The sequence below is a fragment of the Hydractinia symbiolongicarpus genome, chromosome 9 (genome assembly GCF_029227915.1).
Source record: "Hydractinia symbiolongicarpus strain clone_291-10 chromosome 9, HSymV2.1, whole genome shotgun sequence".
In the NCBI taxonomy this organism is placed as follows: domain Eukaryota; kingdom Metazoa; phylum Cnidaria; class Hydrozoa; order Anthoathecata; family Hydractiniidae; genus Hydractinia; species Hydractinia symbiolongicarpus.
Window position 1 is genome coordinate 2146992 of NC_079883.1, and position 24981 is coordinate 2171972.

Below are 24981 nucleotides of genomic sequence, written 5' to 3' on the forward strand. Positions count from 1 at the left end.
TGCTCTGGCTGATAGCACCTGTTCTAGGAGTCTCCTGTCAGGAGCTTTATGGCAACTTTTAACTACCTATTACGTTATTTTATTTCGTTTTATATCACTTCCACGCACTTTACCCCCGGGTTTAGCTTGCTCCTGCTAATAGTACCCGGTTTATTGGAGCGCTAGCTGACTGTACTTGTCTGGCACACTAAATAATATATAATGTTATTGAATGTTGCCTAGGCAAGCTGATGAGCCCTGATATTGGGCGAAACAGTCTGATAATATATAATTCCTACCGTTGTTTTTATTATCCCCTAACTTTATACAACAAATACATTTTTCCAAAATTAACGCAAAAGAGTGGTTTTACACGTTAAAGAGTAAGAGGAGATTGGACTTTAATTTAGCCTGTTAACGCTTTAGAATGCCGTAAAAAGCAAAAACTTCCGGGGCTTCGCCCCGTACCCCATTTGGGGGGCTTACAGCGCCCCCCAAAACCTCCAGCTGTTTTGGCGCGCAGCGGTTTGCTACGCAAACGGCTGCGCTTTTTTGCTTCGCAAAATTTGTGACTAACATAAAATAAATTCTATATCCGCCCCTGAAAATAATGTTGAAAAACTTTATATTAATTTCGAAACAATGGAAAACGTATTTCAAAATATTTCTGAAATAAATTTTCAGACAGTTTCGAAGTAAAACTTTCGAATGTATCTCGGCCTTTAAAGATCAGTGAAGAAGCCCATAAGACGCCTTATAATACCTGCCTAGAAGCGTGTAACGCCTCTAAGGACGTCTTTGACAGACATAAAAACGATGTCCTTTTGTGACGTCTGGAAGGATTCCTGCATTAAAAGTGACATTTTTTTTATATTGTGGAGAATAAAAAAATTGTTTATCAAAAGTCCTTTGAAATTTTCCTTTCGTTCTCAAGTTATTTAAGATTTTTTATATTTAAAATCGGATAATTTTAGTCTGTTAGGCACCTGCGTGCCTAATGTTTAGGTCCTATGCCTCCCAGAACCTTAGATATTGGCTATTCCTCAAAACTTACCCTGGAAATTTCTATGAAATCCTCATCATCGGGGAAATATAATAACTTTAGCTAGGATTGTTCTATTTTTTATCTAACAATGGTTGATTATGAATACGAAAGATTATAAGGACAATATAATATGACGTAGATGCTTCGCTATATGCACCAACCAGAAATATAAAAACAACCACCAGTTCGGTCTAAGCCCTGCTTGTAGTCTATGTCTGTCACATTGTGTTCGTTGGATGATGTGCTTCTTTAAAGACATTAATCCAAACACCCCTTTAGAAATGCATTTCAGTCATTACACCAAATATAAAGTAGCTACTGTATTTTTTATTTAAGAAACAAACTATATGGGTTTAAAATTTTAGAAAATGTGTAACGTGCACTTAGAAAGGACGGGATAGTTTCGCTAAACTATTCCTTCATTTAAACTATTCTAAATTCTGTTCTACTAAACTATTCTTCTAAACTTTCTATTCTTAAAATAATTCAAGCCTGGTATACTATTTTCCCTGGTGTATTTCTGGCATGGCAGAGCAAGTATTTAGTTTTTGCAGATTTAGCTTTTTACATAACCGTTGTGAGACACCTTCGATTATGTTAGACCTTTTGCATTTTTATTTTTATTTATTTTTATTTTGTTGTTCAACCTGCTCATATTTTTACTCGTTTTGTTTCAGCGGGTATAAATATAATAATGGAGATTGTAAGCAACCTCAATCCCTGGGCATTTTTTTCTCTTTTATTTTTATTTTTTTTTTATTGCCGCACGTGCTTATTATTTTGGACGTTTTGTTTCAGCGGTTATAGATATAGAATAATGCAAATTGTGACTTTTAAAAACTCAAATTACTGTGTTCTATGTTTTTATTTTGCACCCATCATTTGGACTCGATGAGAGATTCAGTGGATTCTTCCAAGGGACTTCGGCTAGTCTATATAATAATGCGCTTGTGTGAGTAACCATGTGAGTCCACGGCACTCAAAGTACGGGTCACTTTTTTATGACGTGGCGTTACGCTAAAACTTACCAAGTTAAAAATAACGCAAATCAGGAGGCTATTATTTAAATGTTTAATTCTCTTTTCTTATTACTTTTAAAAAAGAAAACTGTTTTTTTCTTATAATTTTTATAATTTTATTTTTATTTTTAAACGTTTTTATTTTTTTGTTTTGTTTTTTAAAAACCTCACGGAATCGTTATGGAATAATTAAATTTTACCCCCGGTTTACTATGTGCGCGCCGTATCTCATGGAAACGACTTGTTTATCAACTGAAAAAGGAAACCGAAGCGAAGAAGGTTGTCTCTTTTTCAAAGTAAGCCTGAAAAGATTTATTTCAAACAAGGCATGCCAATGTTTTCTCATCATGAGGTTAGCTTAAAGCTAATATGTTTTTTCTATATTTTTCATTTTTGTGTGCTGGGACCGAGGTTGTATCGCATTCGAATATGAATGTAATTCGAATCTAAAAAACAAACTGTTGTTTTCGAACGAAGTTAATGTTGTTGTCAGAAATATAAAACGAAGAAAAACGTACGATGATATAACATCACAAAAAGAATTGATTGGAAATGTATCAGGCAATTGTATGCATCTTCAATTCGTTCTCTTTGGGTTAAAGTGAAGTTTAGTATTCGAAGTAAAAGACTGATTGAACTTTCATCCAGAGAACGCTAGCAAGATACCTACTGACAAAGTGGAAAAAAAGTAGGTGTGTTGTTTAGATTATTTAGTAGAGAAATGAATTTGGGTGTATAACGATTTTTTAGCTGTTTCTTTCAGAACTAAATTTTTCCTTGAATATTAATTGTGTTGTATTGTGTTGCGGCAGAAAATATTTTCTTTATGCACTTATTTTGCAACAATATACTCTGAAAAATGGGCCAGAAGTTTAGAATATCCTAAGAATATGTCTAAGCTTGATAGTTTGTTTTAAATATAAACATTTGTATGACGCACAAAATTGATAGTGGTTTACTTTTTTTATTGTATATTAGGCGAACTGAACTTTTTTGTGTCGAAGCAATGGGCTGTTACATGTAGTAGAATTGCCAGCAATAGTAACCTATAGTATGCTTTATTTTATTAAGACATTATATATTTTCAGGCCATAGTGGGAATAATGAGGATAGCATTTGTCAAAGAAGTTTAGAACATCGAAGCTGAAACTAAAACCCACTGTTCTTATAAAAACAGCGTATATATCCTAGAGAAGAATTTACATAAACTGTAAAAAGTAATTTTTCCGTGGTTACTGTTATTAATACTAGAGACTGTGTGATTCAGTGTTGATGTCGTCATAAAAAACCTAAACCTGAAACCTAAACTTAAATCAATGTTTACATCTGTTACGTTACGATCGTTTGAAATATATTCGATTCTTAAATTCGAAAACACTGCATTGTTATCTTCTTTGATTTTATGCGTGATTTTCTTAACTATAAGTTTGGGTCTGTTCATATTTTGGATTGAAATATTTTGGTAGATACACAATATACCAAATGATTCAAGTTTTTTAGTTCTCTTTTTCATGTGTTTTCAACTAATAATTTCTTATATTTTGAGTATAACTGTGGAAGGTTTACCGTATGCAACAGACGGAATAGCTGATTTTGTATGACTTAACAAAAAATGTTGGATTTTTTTTTAATGTTTGGTATCCTTTTTTTCCTAGTGTAATTCTGGAATGGCAAAGCAAGTATATAGTTTTAGCGTATTCCGCTTTTTACGTAATAGTTGTTATACGCCTTGATGTTTTTGGACATTTTCCGTTTTTAATTTATAATTACTTTTATTATTTTCTTTGTTGCACATACTTATATTTTTAGATTTTTGTTTCAGCGTTTATAAACATAGAATAAAGCAGATTGTGAGCAACCTCGATTCCTAGGCTTTTTATTCTTTATGCCATCCCGTTATAAAAAAGACAAAGAGCCCGGTGCCGAGGTTGAAATATGAGTTTTTAAAATTCAAATTACTCTGTTGTAAGTTTTTGTATGGTATCCCTTACATCGGTATAATGGGAGATTCAGTGGATTCTTCCACGGGAATTTGGCTAGTCGTAATTCTTTTTGTACAGTATTCTAATGGATGCACACTACAAAAGGCGTACACCTGATTAACGGCCAAATTTTAGTCAAAGCTTCATAGAAATGTTTCTAAAAAGTAGACAATCAATTAGCGGACATATTCTTGCACAAGAAATGGGTATCTAATGAGTATTCACAGCCGCAATAACAGACGGAACGTTGAGTATTATAATCTAGACATTATGCATACTAGCTAGGTATTGCCCATGAAAGGAGTTAACATCATGTCTCTAAGTCCTAAGTCGGTTGTGAACATTATTCAGTGAACTCTTACAAGTTCGGTATGGATGCTACTTAAATAAAAAAGACAGTCAATGGCTTGTTAGTGCGCTACGCTTAAACTGGTAATAATTTGTTGCACGATAAAAAAATGGATGTAAAAAGTGACGAGCTAGTTAGAATAGCAGAAACACTAAAAATGAACTAGGCTAAAAAATAAAATAGCAGCGAGATGGCTAACCACTTTCCAAAAGTTTCAAATATAAATATTCGACACAAATTTTGAATCTGAAAACTTTTGATACATTATAGGTCCAAAATGTCAAAAATATTGGAACAGTTAACAATAATGTCTTACAAAGTTAGAAAGCCATACTTTTGGCGTGTTAGGTAACAACTGCAGAAAAATATCTTTACAAGCTAATGGCCCGGACACGGAAAGTTCCATCACAGGGGCCGCTGCGGAGTCCATGTGTTACCAAAGACCATGTGTTACCAACATAGGAAATAATAATCCGGGGGAAGAGGCAAAAACACGTCACTTGTTTCATTTTTGTGGAAATATGATAAGATACAACCTATTAACCTAAAAAATGCTATCGGAATTTTTTTGTAGGAAACTTGGTAAATGCAACATTGTACTTAAATTCACCCTGGACTTAAAATTAGCACCAAGGACAAATGCAGCACACATGAAAACAGGCTTAAAATTATCAGTATTACATTACTTAAATATTAATGTTCTCTACTTAATTATTATAAAGTAGCGGAGAATGCGAGTTCAACCCATCTTCAATGTTTATCAAATACAGTGAGTCTTTTCATGGTTTATGTTTTGTTTCATAATTTCATTACCATACTAAGATATAATAGCAGGCAATTTCTTGATTAATTATTAAGCTTGAACATTGCATGTGGAAAATTTCTATTTTTGTCTTCACTTAAACTAACTTTGCGACAAATGCCATACGTGCTTAATATACGTGCTTAAACAATTTACATAACAAACATATAAAGCGTTTCAAAAGATGATGGGAACAGAGGACGTATGTATTTAAATGTTACATCGTATATGGCCTGACTTGCTCTAAAAATGAAGACTGTTCTGTTTGCGAAGTATATTGGCACGCTAAAGATGTTTCGATGATCAGATTAATTTTGACATTACGGGTTTGTTCAAATTAGTGTCCTAAGAATCAAAATGCAAGGGTTTTCCAGCAAAAAAATACATACTGCAAGGATTTATAGATTTAATGATCTGTTCAACGCATTACACCATACAACTTTTTAAAAGCAGAAGGTTAAACATAACTAATTTTTAGGCGCTTTTTTTGCTTTGGATGCAATATGAAACGGACCTCGTGGAAGTTGATAAAATTCAAAGCAAATTTATTATATAAATATATTCGATCCGGAACACAGAAAAGAAAAATAATTCTACACATAGAAGAAGCAGTTTTAAGAACATTAACACATTAAGCATCTGCATTTTTTTATGTTAATGTACCTGAAGTGTCTCTGCTTCTTACTTTTAGCAGATGGACAGTCTAGTTGTGCACGAGCAAAGCTAAATTTAATAGGAAGGCAACGCCTACAGATCTTTAGATTTGGTTCGCCAGGTATATAAATTGTATGACAAGAGCCTGTACAGTATTTTGCCTGAACTTTCTTTGTTACACAGTTTTTATATGATATCGTCACATTGAAAAGCTTTGTTTCACATTTCGAGGAAGTAGCAGCAGCTTTTTGATATATTACACGGTCTTCGTTCTTTAATATAGCATTCTTGAGTCTTGATAATTTGTTATCACGAGTAACATTCTGTGGATTGAACGTATCGGTGATGGTTGCAAGAAGCAGTATCAATGTGGTAATGTTAACAAATCTATTAGTCGTCATCTAAAGGCAATAGCAATCTATGTTATAACATGCGCATGCGTCTGTTTGTCTGTCACGAAAAATGGCGCTGCAAGCAGTGAGACGCACGCAATGCGCTATATATTGCACGGACGAACCCAAGGAAAAAACTGACTAGTTTTTCAAAAAAATTAGTTAAACCTGCTACAAAATTTGTGACAGATGCTTCTTGACAGAGGCTTCTTGTCTTTTCCTTTAAACCAAAAGTAACGACGAACGTGCACACCAGCAATACAGCGCCCCCTTAAAACACGATAACAAGAATATAACGGCAAGCATATCGGGTTGTTATCAACCAATATTTAGTAACCGGGACTTACATAGTAAATTTTTTTACCAAGAAAACTTTTGCATTACTAATTCATTTCTTTAAGTGTCAAGTTTTAATGGAAATACCTAATAAAGCTCAATGCATTTACTTCTTCCACCTTATCAGAACTGAAGCAAGGTATTTGAACAAAAAAGAATTGTTTCCAAATATTTTTAACAATATAAATAAAAAATACTTTATTTTAAAATGTATATATACTGAATATTATGGAGCCGCAACCGTTTTTCTAAAAACCGGAAACTTTTATTATCGATCTTTCGCCGACAATTTTTTGTCTTTAAACCTGATTCTGGCCACCTACTACTTTAGCGTTGATTAACGGAAGAACTGCCGTAGGAGAAATTTAATTTTCTTTTATACTGGCACGAATTTTGATATGTTGAAGCTAAGCGACCACAAGCTATAACCAATAGATAGCCTGTTAGTATATCACGCTCGCTGAGACGACAATTCGCATCTATTCAGGGTTAAGGTAGAAAGTTTTTATGTTTTAAATATTTTTATGGGAAATACAACTGATGACAAGATATTTCCTTGGATACAAAAAAGCTGTTTAGTTAACTTTGGGGCTCACGCCGAGATCTGTTGAAAATCAAAAATGAAGTTTCCAGTGGAGAGTTTTAAACGTTTCCCCAATTCACGATTTAATGAAGGATAAATTTATTTTCGTACGTATAATGCTTCAAAAATATAATAAATACGATCTAATAAATACGCCAATTCTACTACATTGATTTTGTGTTTTGAAACACCCTATTTGCCTATATAGACTTTCTTCATGAATTTGAAACAAAAAATAGAGCGCATTTCATTGGCACATTGACAGTTATTATACCTCGGCCTTTTTAGTCCGTGTAACTTTGAAGGGGAGAGGGGACGCGCTTTATATCTCCTGAACAACTTATAAAAAAACTCTCCTCCTAAAATTACTCTACCCTCTGCAAGACGGATAAATAAAATAAAAAAGTTTTGTCACAAGATTGAATAAATTTCAGAAAATGTCGCAAAGTTTCAACACTGAATCACAGGCACAACAAAAGATAGACATACTCAAATAAGCCACGGACACTATATGAAACCCACCCACATGGACATTTGAGAATTGAAAGGATCCTGTCAACACTAATACGTAGTATGCACAAATTTTATTGCTCATAAGGCTAAAACATTAGCCGAAAGCAATACCGTTGTACACAGTCAGTCACGTTTTTAGCATTGATTCATATCGATGCATATGGATGCATATCGATGCATATCGACGCATAATTTTGTGTTTTGAATGATGTGGTTGATGACTGATAGTGTGTATATTCACCTCATGCTACTTAATTACATTGGCAAAGTCTAAGATGCTTGCACACCATTTGTCACAATCCTGCTAAAAAAGAAATACTCATCCACACATATTTTTATTTTCTATTATAGAAATTGATAGTACATAATGCAATACTTCAATCATGAAACAACTTAAATCATTTATCATGATGGATTGACATGAGCTGGGAAAGGAAGACGTATAATCATTTTCGAAAAACTACCATAGTTCAATTTTATAATACAGTTACTTTCTTTGCGTATTTAATCCATTGTCCTGTATTTAGCCTTTAAAAGGAAATAGAGAAAAGCAAAATATTCCGTTTTCATTACCTCGAGAACACCGTGGCAGAGAAATTTTAACCTAAAACATGACGTAACCTGACGCTTACTGTGTTGCTTCAATGTTGCACAAAGTGCCAAGTGCCATTTAAGTTGCTTATACAAGTGTCGCCTACAAAGGTTTGTATTCTAAGAGAGAATCATTCTTATTGTAACTTTCATAATCTCTATAATAATAGCCGTATTCTGTCCGACTCTGCGCAAAATGATACCTCAAGTAGCCAGACATACAAATATCGTTATATAAAGTACTGCTCGAACCCGTGGAATTATGCACGAGCCACCAACTAGTCTAAAATAATACGCGTTGTCCGTGTGTTTGTCTTTCTCTTACGGAAACACAAAATGCGATAGTTTAAGGACAGGCGACCCCATGTATTTTTTACGGGTTGACGACTAGTCTATATTACAAGGCTTGTTATTTATTTGTTATCTAAAGATGGTAGATGCGAATAGCGATGGGCGAATTCTCGTAAATTTGTTCATGGGCTAATGACTAGTAATTTTGCATTAGCAGTGGATCCACCTTAGATCAGCTAAGCATTATAAAACCAAAGCTTGTTTCATCAGACAACCCCATTCACTTTTTCACTACAAACACACAATTGAGTTGTAAAGTAAAGAAAATGAGCAGGACAAGTTTGAATACCCATACCTTGCTTTAAACTGCCGCAAACCAAGTTTTTTTTTCTGAACGGTTTTATGATACTAGCTATCCTAGGCTTTAAATACTGACTGGAATTCACTAATGAGATCAACAAAACTTGACTAACTGGCTAGACCATTTAAAAATAAATTGTCAGTCATGTAACATGTTCGATGTTGCGTAATTTTGAAACCTGTCTCGTTAAGAAAGATAAATTACGTGATTATGTCACCGTAAAAGTTAAACGCAAGCAATCCAATTTTCACGCATTCAGTAAGTATGATATTTAACGTTCCAGCATGCGAAAAAAAGTGTGATATTGAATTAAAAAGTTTAAATGACTTAAACCACGGGAATTTTTATAGTTGGAATATTGCAATACGCGTCAGTGTCTGATTTCATTGATGACTGTGCTAAAAAATGTAGACAACTCGCTGATGCTTTAATAAGCGATATATAGTGGCATATCCCGAAATGAGTCATGCCAGTCACAGATCACCAATGCTGAATTTCAGGAAGACTTACAGTTACTCAACATTTTGCTGACATTTTATTGAAACCGTATTCTTTAATATTTGCACATTAAACCAAACTTGATTTAAAGTAGTATCACAGGACCAAAACGCAAAATGCAGTTATATACTTTTGTTTACACGAAAGAAATAACCAGAGGAAATACACTAAGTAGATTTTTACGTCACGCCGTTATGGAAAAGTAATCATTTTTTAGATTCAACTTGTTTGTTAAGAACAGGCCTTAACGACTTTATATAGAATGACTCCAAAAGTTTCCGACGTAAACAGTTTTTTGAGCGCAACTTAAAATTTTCCAACAAAGAGAGTGTCCATCATTTGCGACAACATGATTAGCTGGTTCGGACTTTGAAGACATTTTGTTATGTTCAGATTTTAAATTTTAAAGATTTAGATTTTATTTTCAAGTTTCAAACACTTTGTAGATATTATATTTTCGCTTGAAGATTATTCCAAACTGAGACCGACGGAGATGCTTAATACTTGGTATCTCATACTAACGTTTTTTGTAATAAGAAAGCGATAAAAATAGCAAAAATGTTTTCTACTTGTGGTAAATTTTCTGAAAACAAAATTTCTTTTCTGTTTTTAAGTTGTTTGTAAAGCCGAGGTGAAGTTAATCGCAATAACAAAGTTGATTGGTGTTCACACCGCTTAAGTTATAGTACCATTACTTTCATATCATGGACTATTTTATTTAAAATAATCATAGGAAAGATTTGACTAAAGCCACTGGCTGAAGTATGCCACCCACTAAAAATAGTATAAAAGTTTTTGCTTATGTCGGCATTTTTTCTGTCACGTAACGTTATCTAAGCCTTTTAACCAAAAGATTTTTTAAAAACATAAAAAGATTCATAAACAAATTTTCAAGTTCTTTAACCCTAAATATACTGGTGTGGGCGAAATCACCCTTCTATAAATGTTTAGAACGGTCATATGAAAGGCCAAGACATCTACTAACTGTTTAATACGCACTTTATTCAGGGCAACTCGTGCCGTTATCAATGGAGAAGTTTAAAATCATAAAAACCGTTAAAGATTATTTAAAAAGATATACAAATTCGCAAACAACCTTTCTAGTTATTTTATATAAAAGGTTTTAAAAATTTCTGTTTTAAAGTGGAAGGGTTAACATAGGTTCGAGTAAAATCAAAATGTATAAATGCAGAAAAAGCTAAAAGAAAAAAAGAAAAACCATAAACAAAAAACAAAACAGGTCATGCATCAAATTTAGGAGGTGAAAGAAACGTTAGATAGATGGCTTAAAGGGGCTACGAAACAATTGTTAGTTTTCGACTTTAGTGACTTAATATTGAGGATAGCTGAAAATGACAGACAAATTCATGATTTATTAGATATAAGTTCTTACCTTGCTTTTAACTCAAACTTTCTAATAAAATAATCCTTGAACATTTTTGAACTAGCTAGCTATATCCTTCTAAATTGTGCATAGAAACATACAAGTTTATTATACACAAAGCCAGTCTAAGCAACAACAATAACTTTGAGATATTTTTGAGATATTAATTACCTTCTTAAAGCTAACAAATACTGCTCCGCGTGTTGTCTGTTCCCTCGTCAAAACAAACTTTCGATTTAATGATATTTAATATATTTTACAGAACGTAGCTTATTTTACTGGTAAAAAGAATACTAAAGGAATTATTTTTTTAGAAAATAAAAATAAAAAAGTAGCAAATTCATCATATAAAAATTAATTATTTATAAACAGGTTGTCTAGACGTCTATGTGGTTCTAAAGTGTATATACTTCTTGCTTTAACTATTTTTTAAAAATAGACAGAGATTATTCTATTGGCTAAAACTATGCACCCTGTAGGCTGCTGAAGCGTTACACAAGCAGACACATAGACGAGACAAACAGCTTCTAAAACGGTTAAGTTGCTTGTTTAACACGCGACCATTACGAAAAGAAGCACACTAGACCTTAAGGATCATTTTGACGTCAGTGAATAACAATAGGTCCGCCGTAAACGAAGTGTGTCAATATCAAAATGTTCGTCTTACATCAAAAGTTTGTTCATAACTACTTGTTAAAACGGATAGAAACTGCTCCCATTACCACAATTATTTAAACAAGATTGTAGATTATTTAATTGGAATGCGGTTTTGTTGTTGCTCATATAAAACATGTAACAGAGCGACATAGATAAAAGCTGATATCAAATGTTTCGCTTACAGCCAATCCACTAGCAACTGCCAGTCCACGGGTGTAAATTTTTCCCCAGTTATAGCATTCTATTTTGAGGTATAAGAACCAACCATTTACCCGTATTTGATTTCTTGTTTCATTGCTCTTTGGGAATAGAGTTTAGATAGAATTTTACTCTTACATCTTGTCACCTTTTTTAACGCATTTTTATTTTGTCATTACCTGCAGAATCACAACTCGATATTTTTTTCAATAGATTCTTTCCAGTATCCTTGATAGTCATGTTTTCAACTTGGTCGGATTTGTTGGTCTTTCACTTCAGCACTTTGAAACCTGGTCTTTAAAAAACACACATGTTAGGTTCAATTAATGAATTGTACCGACAAACATTGATTATAAAAACTAATGATAGTTTTAACGAAATTTTATGAAGAATAAAACTAATGAAAACGAACCAAGTAGATTTTAAAAAGGTTATGCAGAATCGAATTTGATAACTAAGTTCTTCTAGAAAGAAAACTCGTTAAAGTTTTGCAACTCAACATTAAAATAGGAAATTTGATAACTTTTGCAGACTGTGGCAATTATACTACACAATTTTGAAAAAATTAAAATTTTAATAACAAGTAAATCGTCTAAAACATATTGCGCCAGTACGCCATTTAAAAAAGGAGCCTAAAGAGAATTTTAATGTTATACATGATCATCAATATATTTATTTTTAGGTCTGAGTAGAACACAATGAACAACATTACTGTGTTTCGTAATTAATAGGATGTAAGATGTCTTAACATAGCATATCGTTCCATCCACAACAAAACTTGTACAATTCACCGTTTCTGTGTAATAGAGTTTTCTCAATGCCATGTGGTTAATAAACTAACACTTTACACAGATTTTTTATTACCTTGTTCAACACCTAAAACCAGCTTTTTTCAAAGCTTTACTTCATCAAACAACATCGAAGTTACCTTAGACAATGTATCTACTGATCTTTCCGTATAAAATGCTACAAACATTGAAAATTTGCCAATGAACTTTAAGAACAAAAGCTGCCGCTGGGGGAGGATTTAAATGTTGTGTACCTCTGTGTTACAACAACTTACGAAGAAACAGAGAATTGTCGTTTTACGTCATTCGAAAGGATGAAGATTTAAGAAGGATTTGCTTCAAAAAATAAGTAGAAGAAACTTTAAACCCACATCTGGCCTCAAAGTATGCTCTGCTCATTTTAAAGGTGGTGTAAAACATATATGAACGATATTCCAACCATTGTGCCAATAACTAAAGCATCTACACCAGTTAAAAAAAGAAACACAATGGCAAGTCTTGGTCTAAAAAAAAACTACCTTGTCATGAAAAACCTAAAGATCCTGAGCTGACTGTAGAAGAGGTAATACAGTAAGATATTAAATATTAAAAGCTACCGTAGATAATATGAAAGTTAAAATAACAAAAAAAGAAGTTGAGGGAAATAAATTTACAGTGGACAGATTTAAACACAACACTGTATTTTAAATTTTACACTGGTTTTAAAAGCTACGGAATGTTTAAACCTGAAGTTGAACATTTACAACCAGTTAACATTAAAAACCAAAAACTATAATGGTAAGCGTGGTCAATCCAGAGGTACAACAGCTGAAACAGAATTTTTTTATGATTCGTATTAGACTTCGCTGTGGATTTCCTATTGAACAAAATTTCAACTAGTATTTTAAGCCGTATACTTATTACTTGGATAGACTTTTTACACACTGAACTAAGAGTACTTCCTAAATGAGCTCAAAAAAAAAGAAAAAACAGTAGGAGATACAATGCCAAAATAACAACAAGTCTTGTGGTTTTACATTTTTCATTTTCATTGTTATTGTTAGGTAATTAAAGCGCTTTAAAAATTAGTAATTTGCATAAATTAGTAATGTTACATTCCAATGAAACTAAATTGGATGTAACTTTGCTTCGTAGATAGGTGTCAAATGATAAGTTATTTGGTTTCGATAAAAGATTTGTCTTTTAAAAAACTAATATTCCCTATTTTAACCATGCATGGGTATGGTGCATAAGACAACAAATTTTTGTTATTTAAAAAAAAAAAAAAATACCATCTTTTACATTTATACTTTTAGATATGCTTAGGAATGTTTACAACGGAAAAGCAAACTTTGAATACTGTTATTTAAGGCGTTAACATTTACTCCAGACTCATGACCATCTTACTAAGCGTATTTTTTGTTCCTTTTCTTGCTATATTTATTCTCATAATCCTCAAGTTTAGCATTTATCAAAGTTCAGAAATTGCGAGTTTATTCGTGCATGCATAACACGAACTCAACACTGTTTTTGTTCTCGTTAACCGCCATTGTTAGTGGTGTCGGTCAAGTTGTTTTGTCTGGTGTTCAACAGAAACTTCTTAAAAAAGAAAGTCGAAGGAAAGATGACCACCTATACAACAAAAAGAAGTTTTTAAACTTTCTTAAAAACAGGAACATAAAATATGTTTGTGGCTGCATGTATAGCTTGTTAGCACCTGTTTTTGGTTTGACTAACTACAATTGTGAACATAAGCAATGAAAGTAAAACCATAATTTTTTCGTCATATTACAAACATTGCCTAAATGGTCAAATGATCACTATTTTCTGCAACAAGAAGGCTGTGCAGTTGCTATTTTTCGCACACGTAGGCCAGGGAGAGAACGTGCAAAATTAACTAGTGGTATTCTTTAGTACGCTTGCACCAAAAAAATATTCCATGTCGGGACTCATCAAGGACCCGAAATTCGGGACCTCCGTACTGACATCAACAACAATAAGTTCGCTGTAGATTCTGACAAGTGACCTTAGACAAGTTCAAAATAGGCAACTTTAGTATAGAAACAACCAACGTAATCACTTGCCTGTTTCTTAATATTTTTTTCGCAGCTGTATTTTTGACGTTGTGGTTTAATTATAAATTTCTATGTGTAAGACAAAAGCTTAAAAGCTAGTTTCTGACTTATCATAGTTAGAGTTGTTAAAGTATTGGATCCAAAATATGCCACGTGTATGACAGTAAAGTTCTTAATTACGATTAGAGTATAGCCAACGAAAAAATATTTTTCGTAACGCTCATAAAACTGCAGTATCGTAATTCATAATTATATACAGTAACCGCAACGTAAAAAATGAGCATTAACTAAAATGACGTTTTCGTTCAGTTTCGGTGTCTTGACAGATTTAAGTGTCCTGTAATTGTTTCGAATTATAATTTTCACACTAATTAACCCAAGAGAAAATTGTTCAAATAACTAAAGTTTGCATTTTGGCAGAATCTTCATTAATTTATTAATTCAGATTGAAGGAAATGAATAAAACAAAGCCAACGTATGAGAAAAGTTGTGGTCGCCATTTCTTATTTATCCCTCTAGTTGTAGCTGATTGTCATTGACGACAATAGATCAATATTGATTTTTTTTTAGTTTTGAAAAAACAAATATCTAGAAGAAAGACATGAAATCTTGATACAAGAGTCTTTTAAATAAAAACGCATTAAGAAATTATTTATATTTTTCCATCGCTATTTGCTGTAATTGTTTTGAACAGTTAAAAAATACGTTAGCTGATGATAAAACTTATATAAATGTACAAATATATAGATATAATTAAAAAAAGGAAAACAATTTCAGTGCCTTTTGGATAGATAAGGGTAAATTATTTTTTTTTATCTTATTTGCCTTTTTCTGTCTGCTCGGATAAGAAAGCATATGCAAGTCAATACTGTTACAACTTCTTAATATATCCAGTATTAAAATGTAGCTATGTACGTCTTTAAACCTAACCATTAAAAAGACGGCAGAATTCTCTGGTGTTGCTACAACTTCACGTCATATTGCGAAAAAATTCAATGTCACAGGAAGGTCACAAAATTGGCTAAACTTATGAAACTTTATAATATGATTCCGTTTCATCGTTTGAAAACACTTGTGGTTTATTTACACGAAATGTCTGATATTTTAGCTTCAGAGTCGATATTTCAATCATTTTAGTGACTCATAAATTAATAATGGTACAGCGGTAATAGTACTCTTCATAATGTAAAAGGGTACAATTTCTTTTTTCGAAATCATAAAATAGGTAGGAAAGGGACTGAAAAAGGCTTGTATATTTAAATGAAATAGAAAATGGTATTTGGTTTAGAGAAAACCAAATGCCCGCCAAACCTCTCCCCCAGATACATCAGTAGATCTACCTAAAAAGGTTAAAGAGCACCTTGCGTTGATTTTAACCGAAGTTGATGAGCCCGAAGCTGTTTGCGAAGCAATAAAATAATAAAATCAATAAATTCAAGGCTCTATTGCCATTGTAGGGTAAAAAACATTTAGTGAGGACACCGACACGAATAAAACCACATGCAAAAACTGTTATAGATATGTTTCTGTTAATTAAACCGTTTTTAATGGAGTTGTTGTTACCCCACCCGCCTCCCACGAGTGACCATGCCTTGGCTGATCGTGTGCAAAAATAAAATTGTCAAACATTTCAGAGTAAAGTAATAAATAGCCGTTATTATACTAAGTACAACAAAACTTAGTTACACAAAGATGTTAACTCGTCAAAATAAACCTAAGTGCTCATGTCAACTAATATAAATGACGCATGGAATTTTATGAGAAGTAAATTAAAATCAAATTTAATAAACACGACTCTTTTGATTTAAAAAGAATAAATGTCGAACATTTCATTTGAAAAGATTTGCAAGATGGGTTAAAACAAGTGTACAAAAATATCAAACGCAAGATCTGTATTTCAACAAAAACATATTAAGCAAAAGTCACAAAATTAAAGTTTTCAAACTGTATTAAAAACCGAGACTAACTCAATCAGGAAAACTATAAGCCACTCTGTGCCGTGAACGGAACGTTTGATTGGTGACTTAGCTAGTAGCTAAGCCTGATAAATAAAACTAATACGTTTTGTTGGTACTTTTCTTGTATCGGTCAGATAGGAGAAGGTTTCGTCGTTTAGGAGCTTTGTTTGGACTAAACCAAACATTAAACAAATCAGATGTTAAAAAAATTTCAGATTTTAGCATGGGTATGCGTGAAATCGAATTCTTAAGGAGAGTACTGCATATATATCAAGACCATTTTGTTTTTGTCACATTGTAAATCTCTTTTTACTTAAGTACCCTCTGAGTGGAAAAAAATTTAAAGCAATCCGCTGCATTAATCTAGTGCAAAATCTAGCTGCGACATCGTTAATTTTGACGAAAATCTCCGAGAATGCAGTTCGTTAGGAAAGTAAAAGAACACTAGGAATCTAACAACTTATTATCGAGTCGTCAATTTGGATACAGAACTGACACCTACATTCGATTTAGTCTGGGAATAAATATCCGAGGGAAACATTGTTGAAGAACCATTTATGGACTTATCAAAGATTTGATTTGATACAATAAGATTTTTAGTTTCCTTGCAAAAACTTTTATCTATGAAATCACTAACAACGCACTCGAATGGTTCACCGATTATATTTATTTGGTCGATATCAAATGATAATTTGATAGTAAGTTATTGAATGGAGAACACTTTCTTTCCTGCGAGATGTAGATTAAAAAAGGAAGAAGCACGCCGAGTGTGGTCTTTTTACCCGTTGCCTGTTTGCAGGTCAAAATACGGGTCGTCCAAACTAAGCATGACACTTCAAGCCACAAATAGCAAATGCAATATATCTCTATTGACATTGTTTAGACCGCTGACGCATAGTGACAAATCCCAAAGCTCGATTAATATGAATAACCATACAAAGAGCTACGTTGACAAAGCGCCTTTGGATTGGAAGTACTGGTGTAGAGGTTTAATGTTCTCTTATAGATGTTTTTCTGATCTAAATACTCTGTATTTATAAAATATTTCATTCTTATGTTTCACATATTAGAATAAACGTTTCATAACGTTTTTGACGCATCTATAAATCTTTAATTTTAAAATTTGTTTTAAGATTTTTGCTACAAAAGTACATCCAACCTAATATGTGATGAGAAACTAGCATAGCCAACATTATTGTTGGTATTATTATTCTTGCTTATATATTAATATTCACCAATCTGACTTCTGCAGCTAGCAAGCCAACCAGCTATGTATTAATACAATAATAACAGATTACCCTGGGCTGTACCGCAAAATATCACTCGGGCTCGATGTGCCGACCGAGCTTACAATGACTGAGGGCGATATTTCCGGTACAGCACGGGGTAATCGGTTATTATTGTATTTGTTAACCGTCTAAGTTAGATAAAAATAAAAAATAAGAAATTCGGTTTACTGTTCTTATAATAATATAATCTACTAGCACTACTTTCTTTAACACTCAAGGTCAAAACTCGAAACAGTCCTGTCTAAAATGCAAAATTTGACAGTCTCTATATAATAAATCTTTGTAAACAAAATATTACGATGTTCGCCACTTACAGAAAAATGTAGAAAGTTGAATGTGCAACTAAAATTTTATTACAGCGAATATTGAAGTAAGTTTTTAAACTACAATCCTGGACAAAATATATTGGAACTTTTCACATTTTACATGTTTTTGCCCTGCTCACATCCCCTTCCCCCTATTTCAATGTTGCAAGGTGCCTTATAACCAGTCGACAGCCCGGCAACATTGAAATAGGGGGTAAGGGGGCCAAGAAGAGGATTTTCCTCAAAAGTTCCAAATATTTTGTCCGAGATTGTCTGAGAGGAGAATATTGAGAAGACTTAAAATTTTTTGCAACCAAAAATTTTTGCGAAACTTTTTATACTTGAATTACTGTCTTAAATTAACAACATGCTTGTCTTTATCGTTATAGTGCGTAAACACACAAAAAATAAAAAAAATGGAGAACAAAAGAAAACCATACAAAAGAATGCCATCATCTCTCTCAACGTACGTAAAATACCTTCACCAGGAGAGTGGAATTGGTATTGCAGAAATGAAAAGAAGGTATCCAGCCTATTCCAAAACGACATTGTTTAGGCATATGAAGGGTAACGTTGCGGTTGAGTTTGAGGACCGTCGCCATGGAGACAGGGGCAGGCCAAGGAAAGTTTGCGACAGGGATGAAAAATCGATACTGCGCAGCTTGACACAACTTCGCAATACTTTTGGCACCTTTTCATCGCAGGATATTCAGACGGCTAGTGGCTCTACTCATTTGAGCAACCGTACTGTTAGGCGGGTGTTAAAGAAACACAAATATGGTTTTTATCAGTGCAGGAAGAAAGGTATTCTTACCAAAGAGGATTTAACGAAACGCCTAAAATTTGCCAAAAAATGTAAAAAATTGGCTCCAAATTTTTGGACAGACAGTAAGTTATTAAGGTTAATTATCTTGTGTTGTGTTGAGTTGTTTTATACATGCCTTGCTAGTTGATTCAACTTATTGAAACTTAAAATTTTGTTGTGCGCATCATGATATACCTGTGGGTAATTTTAGTGATATCTTTCTACCTTGATGGAACTGGCTGGGTGCATAAAACAAATTCATGCAAGGCAGCAAAAACAACAAGGACACGGATGTGGCGGAAAAGAGGTGAAGGTTTAAGCAGAGAGTGTACGGCGAAAGGAAGAAAGGAGGGCAGTGGCGGTAGGATGGCTAAGTTCATGGTAGCGATTGCGTATGGAAAAGGTGTAATTGAGTGTCATCAATATGAAGGTGGTCTCAGTGGTGAAAAGTGTGCACAGTTTCTCAGATATCGCTTTCCAGTAATGTTTGAACGTGGAAATAACCAGCGCGGGAGACTGTTCCTTCAAGATGGAGACCCTTTACAAAACTCTCGTTTGTCGCGTGATGCTATGGATTCCTTCGGGTGCAGACTTTTTAAGATTCCACCTCGTTCACCCGACCTTAACCCCATTGAAAACGTCTTTCATTTGGTTGGTATCCAGCTTAAGAAACAGGCCTTGGAAAGAAGACTGGAGAAAGAAACCTATGTGCAATTTTGTCGTCGGGTAAAGAAAACACTTTTAAATTATCCTTCCAGAATTATTGACAAAACAATAGTTTTGAAAGTCAAAAAAGTTTGTGTACAACATAATTCGTCTTAGGTAGAATGCCTCTGTGATAGGAGAACAGAACCAAAGTAACAATAAATACGTGGTTGTTATTCGTCACAACCCATAAACACAAGTTCGGCGAAACATCTACTGCAAGCTGCCAAATCTCTCTGTAGCGATGTTGGTATTTGCAAATAGGTGAAACGTTCGCCACCTTGCCTCCATCATTGCGTCTTCCCCGTCTTTGTTGTTACTTTTGCCAGAATATTTAATTGTGGAAATGCTTGTCGCAAATATCGGTATGTCATTTTGTATGCAAATGTCTTTGGAGTAGTGTGTCTTTGGTGTTGAGAGATGGACAAGTTGTCCTTCTAGCAGGTTGAGGAATTCTTGCCATGGAATCATGTCCTGGTTCAAGCGCAAGTCATTTAGGAAAATAAGTCCTTTGTTTTCGACACCAACAAAGGCGTATTTACTGCTTGAAGGATTTGAAAATGTGTCGTAAATCTGTGTCAACGGGGTCAACAGAAATTTCTTGCCACAATTTGCTGGACCGATTAGCAGTAAGTTTCGATTTTTGCTTCGACCGTACTCCAGCAAAATGCGGACTGCTTCTGCAAAGACATATGCATTAATCTTGTTGTTTTTCAAAATCTCTTTAGCCATACATAACCAGTCATTGTTTACGCAGGATGCTATGCATGTGTTTTTGACACTGGCAGTGAGTCGCTCCATGCTGTTTTGCAATTGTCTGTGTAGTGTTTCGGGTGATTTAGTCATTTTCCATGTTTTATTGATAAGTTCCCGATAAACGTGCTCTGGTGTGTTAGCAATAAAGCCTTTTAGATCATTTGATCCATCTGAGGCTTGTTCCTCTGCCAAAGCTAAAAGTTCAGTTTCACTTTTGATGTTGCATGTGCGAATGATATTCATAACCGCTAATTTTGACAATTTTTGATTCTTTTTGCCTTTGCTTTTGCAAATACCGCCTTTATCTACAGGTGTAGATTCTCTACGCTTTCTCATCAAACTTTTGCTTGCACAGGATGTTGTCGGTGATGCCACCAGGTTAAGGTTTGGGTGTCCTACACTATGATAAACTTCAGGGTCCTCTTTTGTCACATATCTGTAAGCACTCATTTAGTTTTGGTGGCCATCACTAAAGTGAACGCTAATCCCAAAGTTTGCGATTAGGTACTGTTTCGCCCCACACCAGCGCTTGTTTCCGCTTAGCTTTAAACACATGTGGAAATGGTAACCGGTCTCTGCATGCAGCTCCTTACTAACTGCCCACTGCACAGGTTGCACTGAGCTTTCTTTCCTAGGATCGAATGCCTCAATAACTACCTCCCCGAACCTTTCTCTGTCAGCACATTTCTTTTCATCAACTTGACTGTAAGTAATCAAATATACTTTTCGTATTGCTCTGATGGCTAAACCGACTTCAAAGTCCTTGTCAATACTCATTTTTATCTTGTTTTTTCTAAATTACAAGATCAGCACTTTTAGCACAGGTCTTTTGGTCTTCTTTTTGTTCCTTTACGTGCACAGTTATGTAAATCACAGCTATGTGCTGTGATTTACGGCCTAAATTTGAGTAGAAAATCTTTGGTTGGCCAATTATCACAATTTCCTGTTCATTTTTTTGCTCAGACAATCCTGGACAAAATATATCGGAACTTTTCACATTTTACATGTTTTTGCCCTGTTCACATCCCCTTCCCCCTATTTCAATGTTGCAAGGTGCCTTATAACCAGTCGGCAGCCCGACAACATTGAAATAGGGGGTAAGGGGGCCAAGAAGAGGATTTTCCTCAAAAGTTCCAAATATTTTGTCCGGGATTGTAGCTGGGCTAGCTAGCCAAGAATAACATGGACTTTAACGAGTTTTATATTGACTGAATAACCAAAAAAAGAGTCTGAAAAAAGAGTCTGGAAATGAAGGAGACGCATTTGTTATAATCTCGTAATCCTGTATTCAGTGTTTTTAATAAAACTGGATAGATCAGATCATCTTTTTATGGGCAATGTTTAACTAGCCATGTTAAAGAAACATCCAGACCGAATGTTGCTGAATTATTTTAACTGTTAAAACTGTTTCCCGCTTGCACAATCCAGACGGTTAACAAAAACTACTAATAAATTTTCAGATTTGTGTTTCTTGTGTTCACATCTATTTAAATAGCTGTACAGTCCTGGTAATTTGTGTTTAATATTGATATTTTCTTTTGATTACTTTTGAAACTTTTAGAGAAACTTTCCCCGCAAATTTAAGAAGCTGTGGGTGACTGTATTAGCTCAACGGGATAACGACATGCAAGATAGTTGAAATATATATAAGGATGCACCGTTGTAAGCAGTTCACACGAATGTACGTTATAGTGGCCTGTACTAACCTCCGCATATCGGTGTCAATCACGAATAATCTTTGAACTTTCTTGGGATTAATTTTTCAGAAAAAAATTTTCTGCAATTTCAAAGTCGGCCAACATCTTTTATTCATTTTACTTAATAAAAGGTGTTAGCCAATTAACTTTTCTCGGGCTATATAACAACAGTTTCTAACCTGTGTTTATATTTTAGCTGAAATTGCAGGAAAGTTATTTTTTGAAACATACATCACACCGGAAACACTGAATCGTTATGAGTGCTACGATGCCGCACCAAGGTTCTCTACGTAAATGTGCAACACAGTTTAGCGTCGGAATATCCAGCAATCTTTATATTAGTACCCGTATCCTGCCTTTCTTAGCCAATTTCTCGCAACTTAGTTACTTTATGCTAACTAGCAAACAATGATGTACAAGATAGCAATGCCCAATGGAATATAGAATATACGACTAGTCTATAATACAATGCCTACTGCCCGCATTTGATCCATAGAATGAAGATATCAGGTCTTCTGCAACGTAGTAATTTTAAAATGGTGGAAGTGTGTATTTCTTTGTTTTATTTTCCACAGAATGTTAACATGCATAAAAGCATAGTTTTGAAACTTGGTAAATATAGAGCTTTGACCACTTCTTTAGCTAAGGCAAGTCTAGCTATTAGTTAATAGAACTATGAAAGTATATATTTCCAGCTGACCATACTAGCGCAGGAAACGACAGCTATAACAAATGTTTTAATGCGAGACACATCTCAAAATGACCGCGTCCAAAAGGCAACATATAAACACCAGGATTAAAAATTAAACGCTACCCTCAATAGGCTGCATATATTATAGAGGATAGAAACCAAGTGCGTAAGTTGAAACGGAAAAGAATTAATAAAAAATTACTTACTTAAAAGCACTATGCAGCCCGAACAAATTTGTACACAAGCGCGCACACACATACCCTCATACAACGCAACAAAATAAATGCGTATCTCAGACAGCTAGTGACATGTAACAAATAACAAATAGTAGTTTAACATTATCAACGAAGAACTAATGGTATTCATGGGAATAAAATACTTGATAACAAATGCCTAAATCAAAAACACATTTGAGACATCGCTATCTAAAAAAGGTAACCATTAACAAAAATAAATACTGGAAATGCTTGAAAGTAATTAGCGCTAACAGACCATTTAGTTATTACAACAGGATTTATTGTAATTTTTATATTTGTTATTTTATAAAAATTTGACTGCGATATCCAGCCACAGTAAACATTGTTACTCTAGTAGATTTACGTCGTTATGTTTCTACAGGACATCACAAGGTTAACTAATTAGAGGCAGTTTTACTAAGAGCATTGAGCGCATAGAAATTTTGAAGTATCCTATATTTGGCCATCCATAAAGTACGTAGGCACCAACGTGATAATTTGCTGCATAATCCCCAACCCCCGTACCAATGTTGACACTTCTGCACTTTCGCCGTGACCCACCCTCCCTACGTACGCATGCATACACTTACTAAATTTTAGCACCCAAACTTCCCGCAGTCTTCCGGCCTTTAAAAAACTATGTTATAGTTATTAAAATATTTCGTCTACTTCTGTAAAGAGCTTGTTGTAACGGACTTAATTGAGACAATTCAGCAAAATAAGCATCAAAATAAGAAAAATCGAAACCACAGATGATCAAAGTGCGCACGTACACATTTCTAAAAGCCTTGTCTTCCTAGCAAGCATCTGCACGCTTTTAGTCTGACCTTTACCCCTCTAGGTATGACTTAATTATTTTAGTCTTTTAGTTACACAGCCAAATTTTTTTTAAATATTCTTTGAAAGTAATATTTACCTTTTTGATGCGTCTATCAAATTGCTTTACACACCTAAGTTGTGTAGACTTTTGTTTATTCCGAGGTTTAGGGTTTACAGTTTCAGCTTTTTAGGTTTGAAAATATATGATTACGTCATATTAGACTAAAAAGATCCTTTAATTTGGGGGAGAGGTAGGTGGTCGTGGGGGTAATAAACAAAAATTAGCACTGGAAATCAAACTTACATAATATCAAAACTTTTTTGCATATCTTGATATAAAGTTTTGTAGTTTAAAAATAATTTTATCTTTAATAATTGGTAGAAATGTAAGCACGTCAATTTACTGATGATGTAATAAGTTCTCGGATTTTTAACTATAAACGTTGAACAACTTGAGAACGAAGAAAGATTTTCCAAAAAACCACAATGATTTCATAAACAAAATTTTATTCTCAAGACAATACAATAATGTCATTTTTAATGCAGAATTCCTCTTAATAATATAGATTTTTTAAGTTTTTATATAACTTGAATATTTGTTGATATGTATAAATATTGTAATTATTTTGCTCACAAAGTAAATGATACATTGTACAGCCGAGAATTTGAGAAAAGACAGGACGCCTTTTTTTGAATATCAATGTCTTGTAAGTAATGGTGTTTGCATTGTAAACAAATTTTCTTAACAGTTGCCAATATTTACCATTTTTATTTTTTATTTTATAACATTTAAACCAATATTTTCAAATATATTTCGTACATATTTCAGACAAAAGGTCGCACATACAGATGGTTTTTTTGTCGTGCACTGACATAATTCGGGCGTGATTAATATAGAGACGCGATGTCCCAACGTTGAACGCCTAGTTCAGCGTTGGGTACAGGTTAACCTTGTCGCGCAACCAGATGGAGCAGTGCAGTACAGGTACATAGTATGTTACAAATCCTTTGTAGCGCACACAGCGTTACATTGCTAATGTTTAATAATTTTTCCACAACTTTAGCAAAAATAAAAACACAAGGTACTATTTGTTGGAATAAGTTTCTATGACAGGAATGAGGATTCAGTGCGGAGTACTTGCGTTCTTTTTAGACGACAACTTCAGTTCAAATAAAAGCACAGAAAAATCTGTCGTTAGTCGGACTAGCAAAACTGTCACTCAGGATTTTTTTTATTTACAGAA

The 24981-nt window shown here is 33.9% G+C and overlaps 1 protein-coding gene across 2 annotated transcripts; it reads right to left on the reverse strand.

Annotated features, from left to right (window-relative positions):
* Positions 1-5573: 5573 nt before the first annotated feature.
* LOC130657253 (gremlin-1-like) lies at positions 5574-23600 on the reverse strand. 2 transcript variants are annotated; one of them, XM_057460230.1, is made up of 2 exons: positions 22889-23600; positions 5574-6231 (listed from the first exon to the last, which is right to left on the reverse strand). In XM_057460230.1, exon 2 carries the CDS (start codon positions 6229-6231, stop codon positions 5800-5802), a length of 432 nt encoding a protein of 143 aa, XP_057316213.1. In that variant the 5' UTR covers positions 22889-23600; the 3' UTR covers positions 5574-5799. The 2 variants fall into 2 exon arrangements, with proteins under 2 accessions (XP_057316213.1, XP_057316214.1); XM_057460231.1 differs by lacking the exon at positions 22889-23600 and adding an exon at positions 6391-6490.
* Between the last annotated feature and the right edge of the window lie 1381 nt (positions 23601-24981).

Excerpts from the sequence above, each read along its gene's own strand:
- LOC130657253 (XM_057460230.1), bottom strand. The coding sequence starts at position 6,231 with ATGACGACTAATAGATTTGTTAACATTACCACATTGATACTGCTTCTT.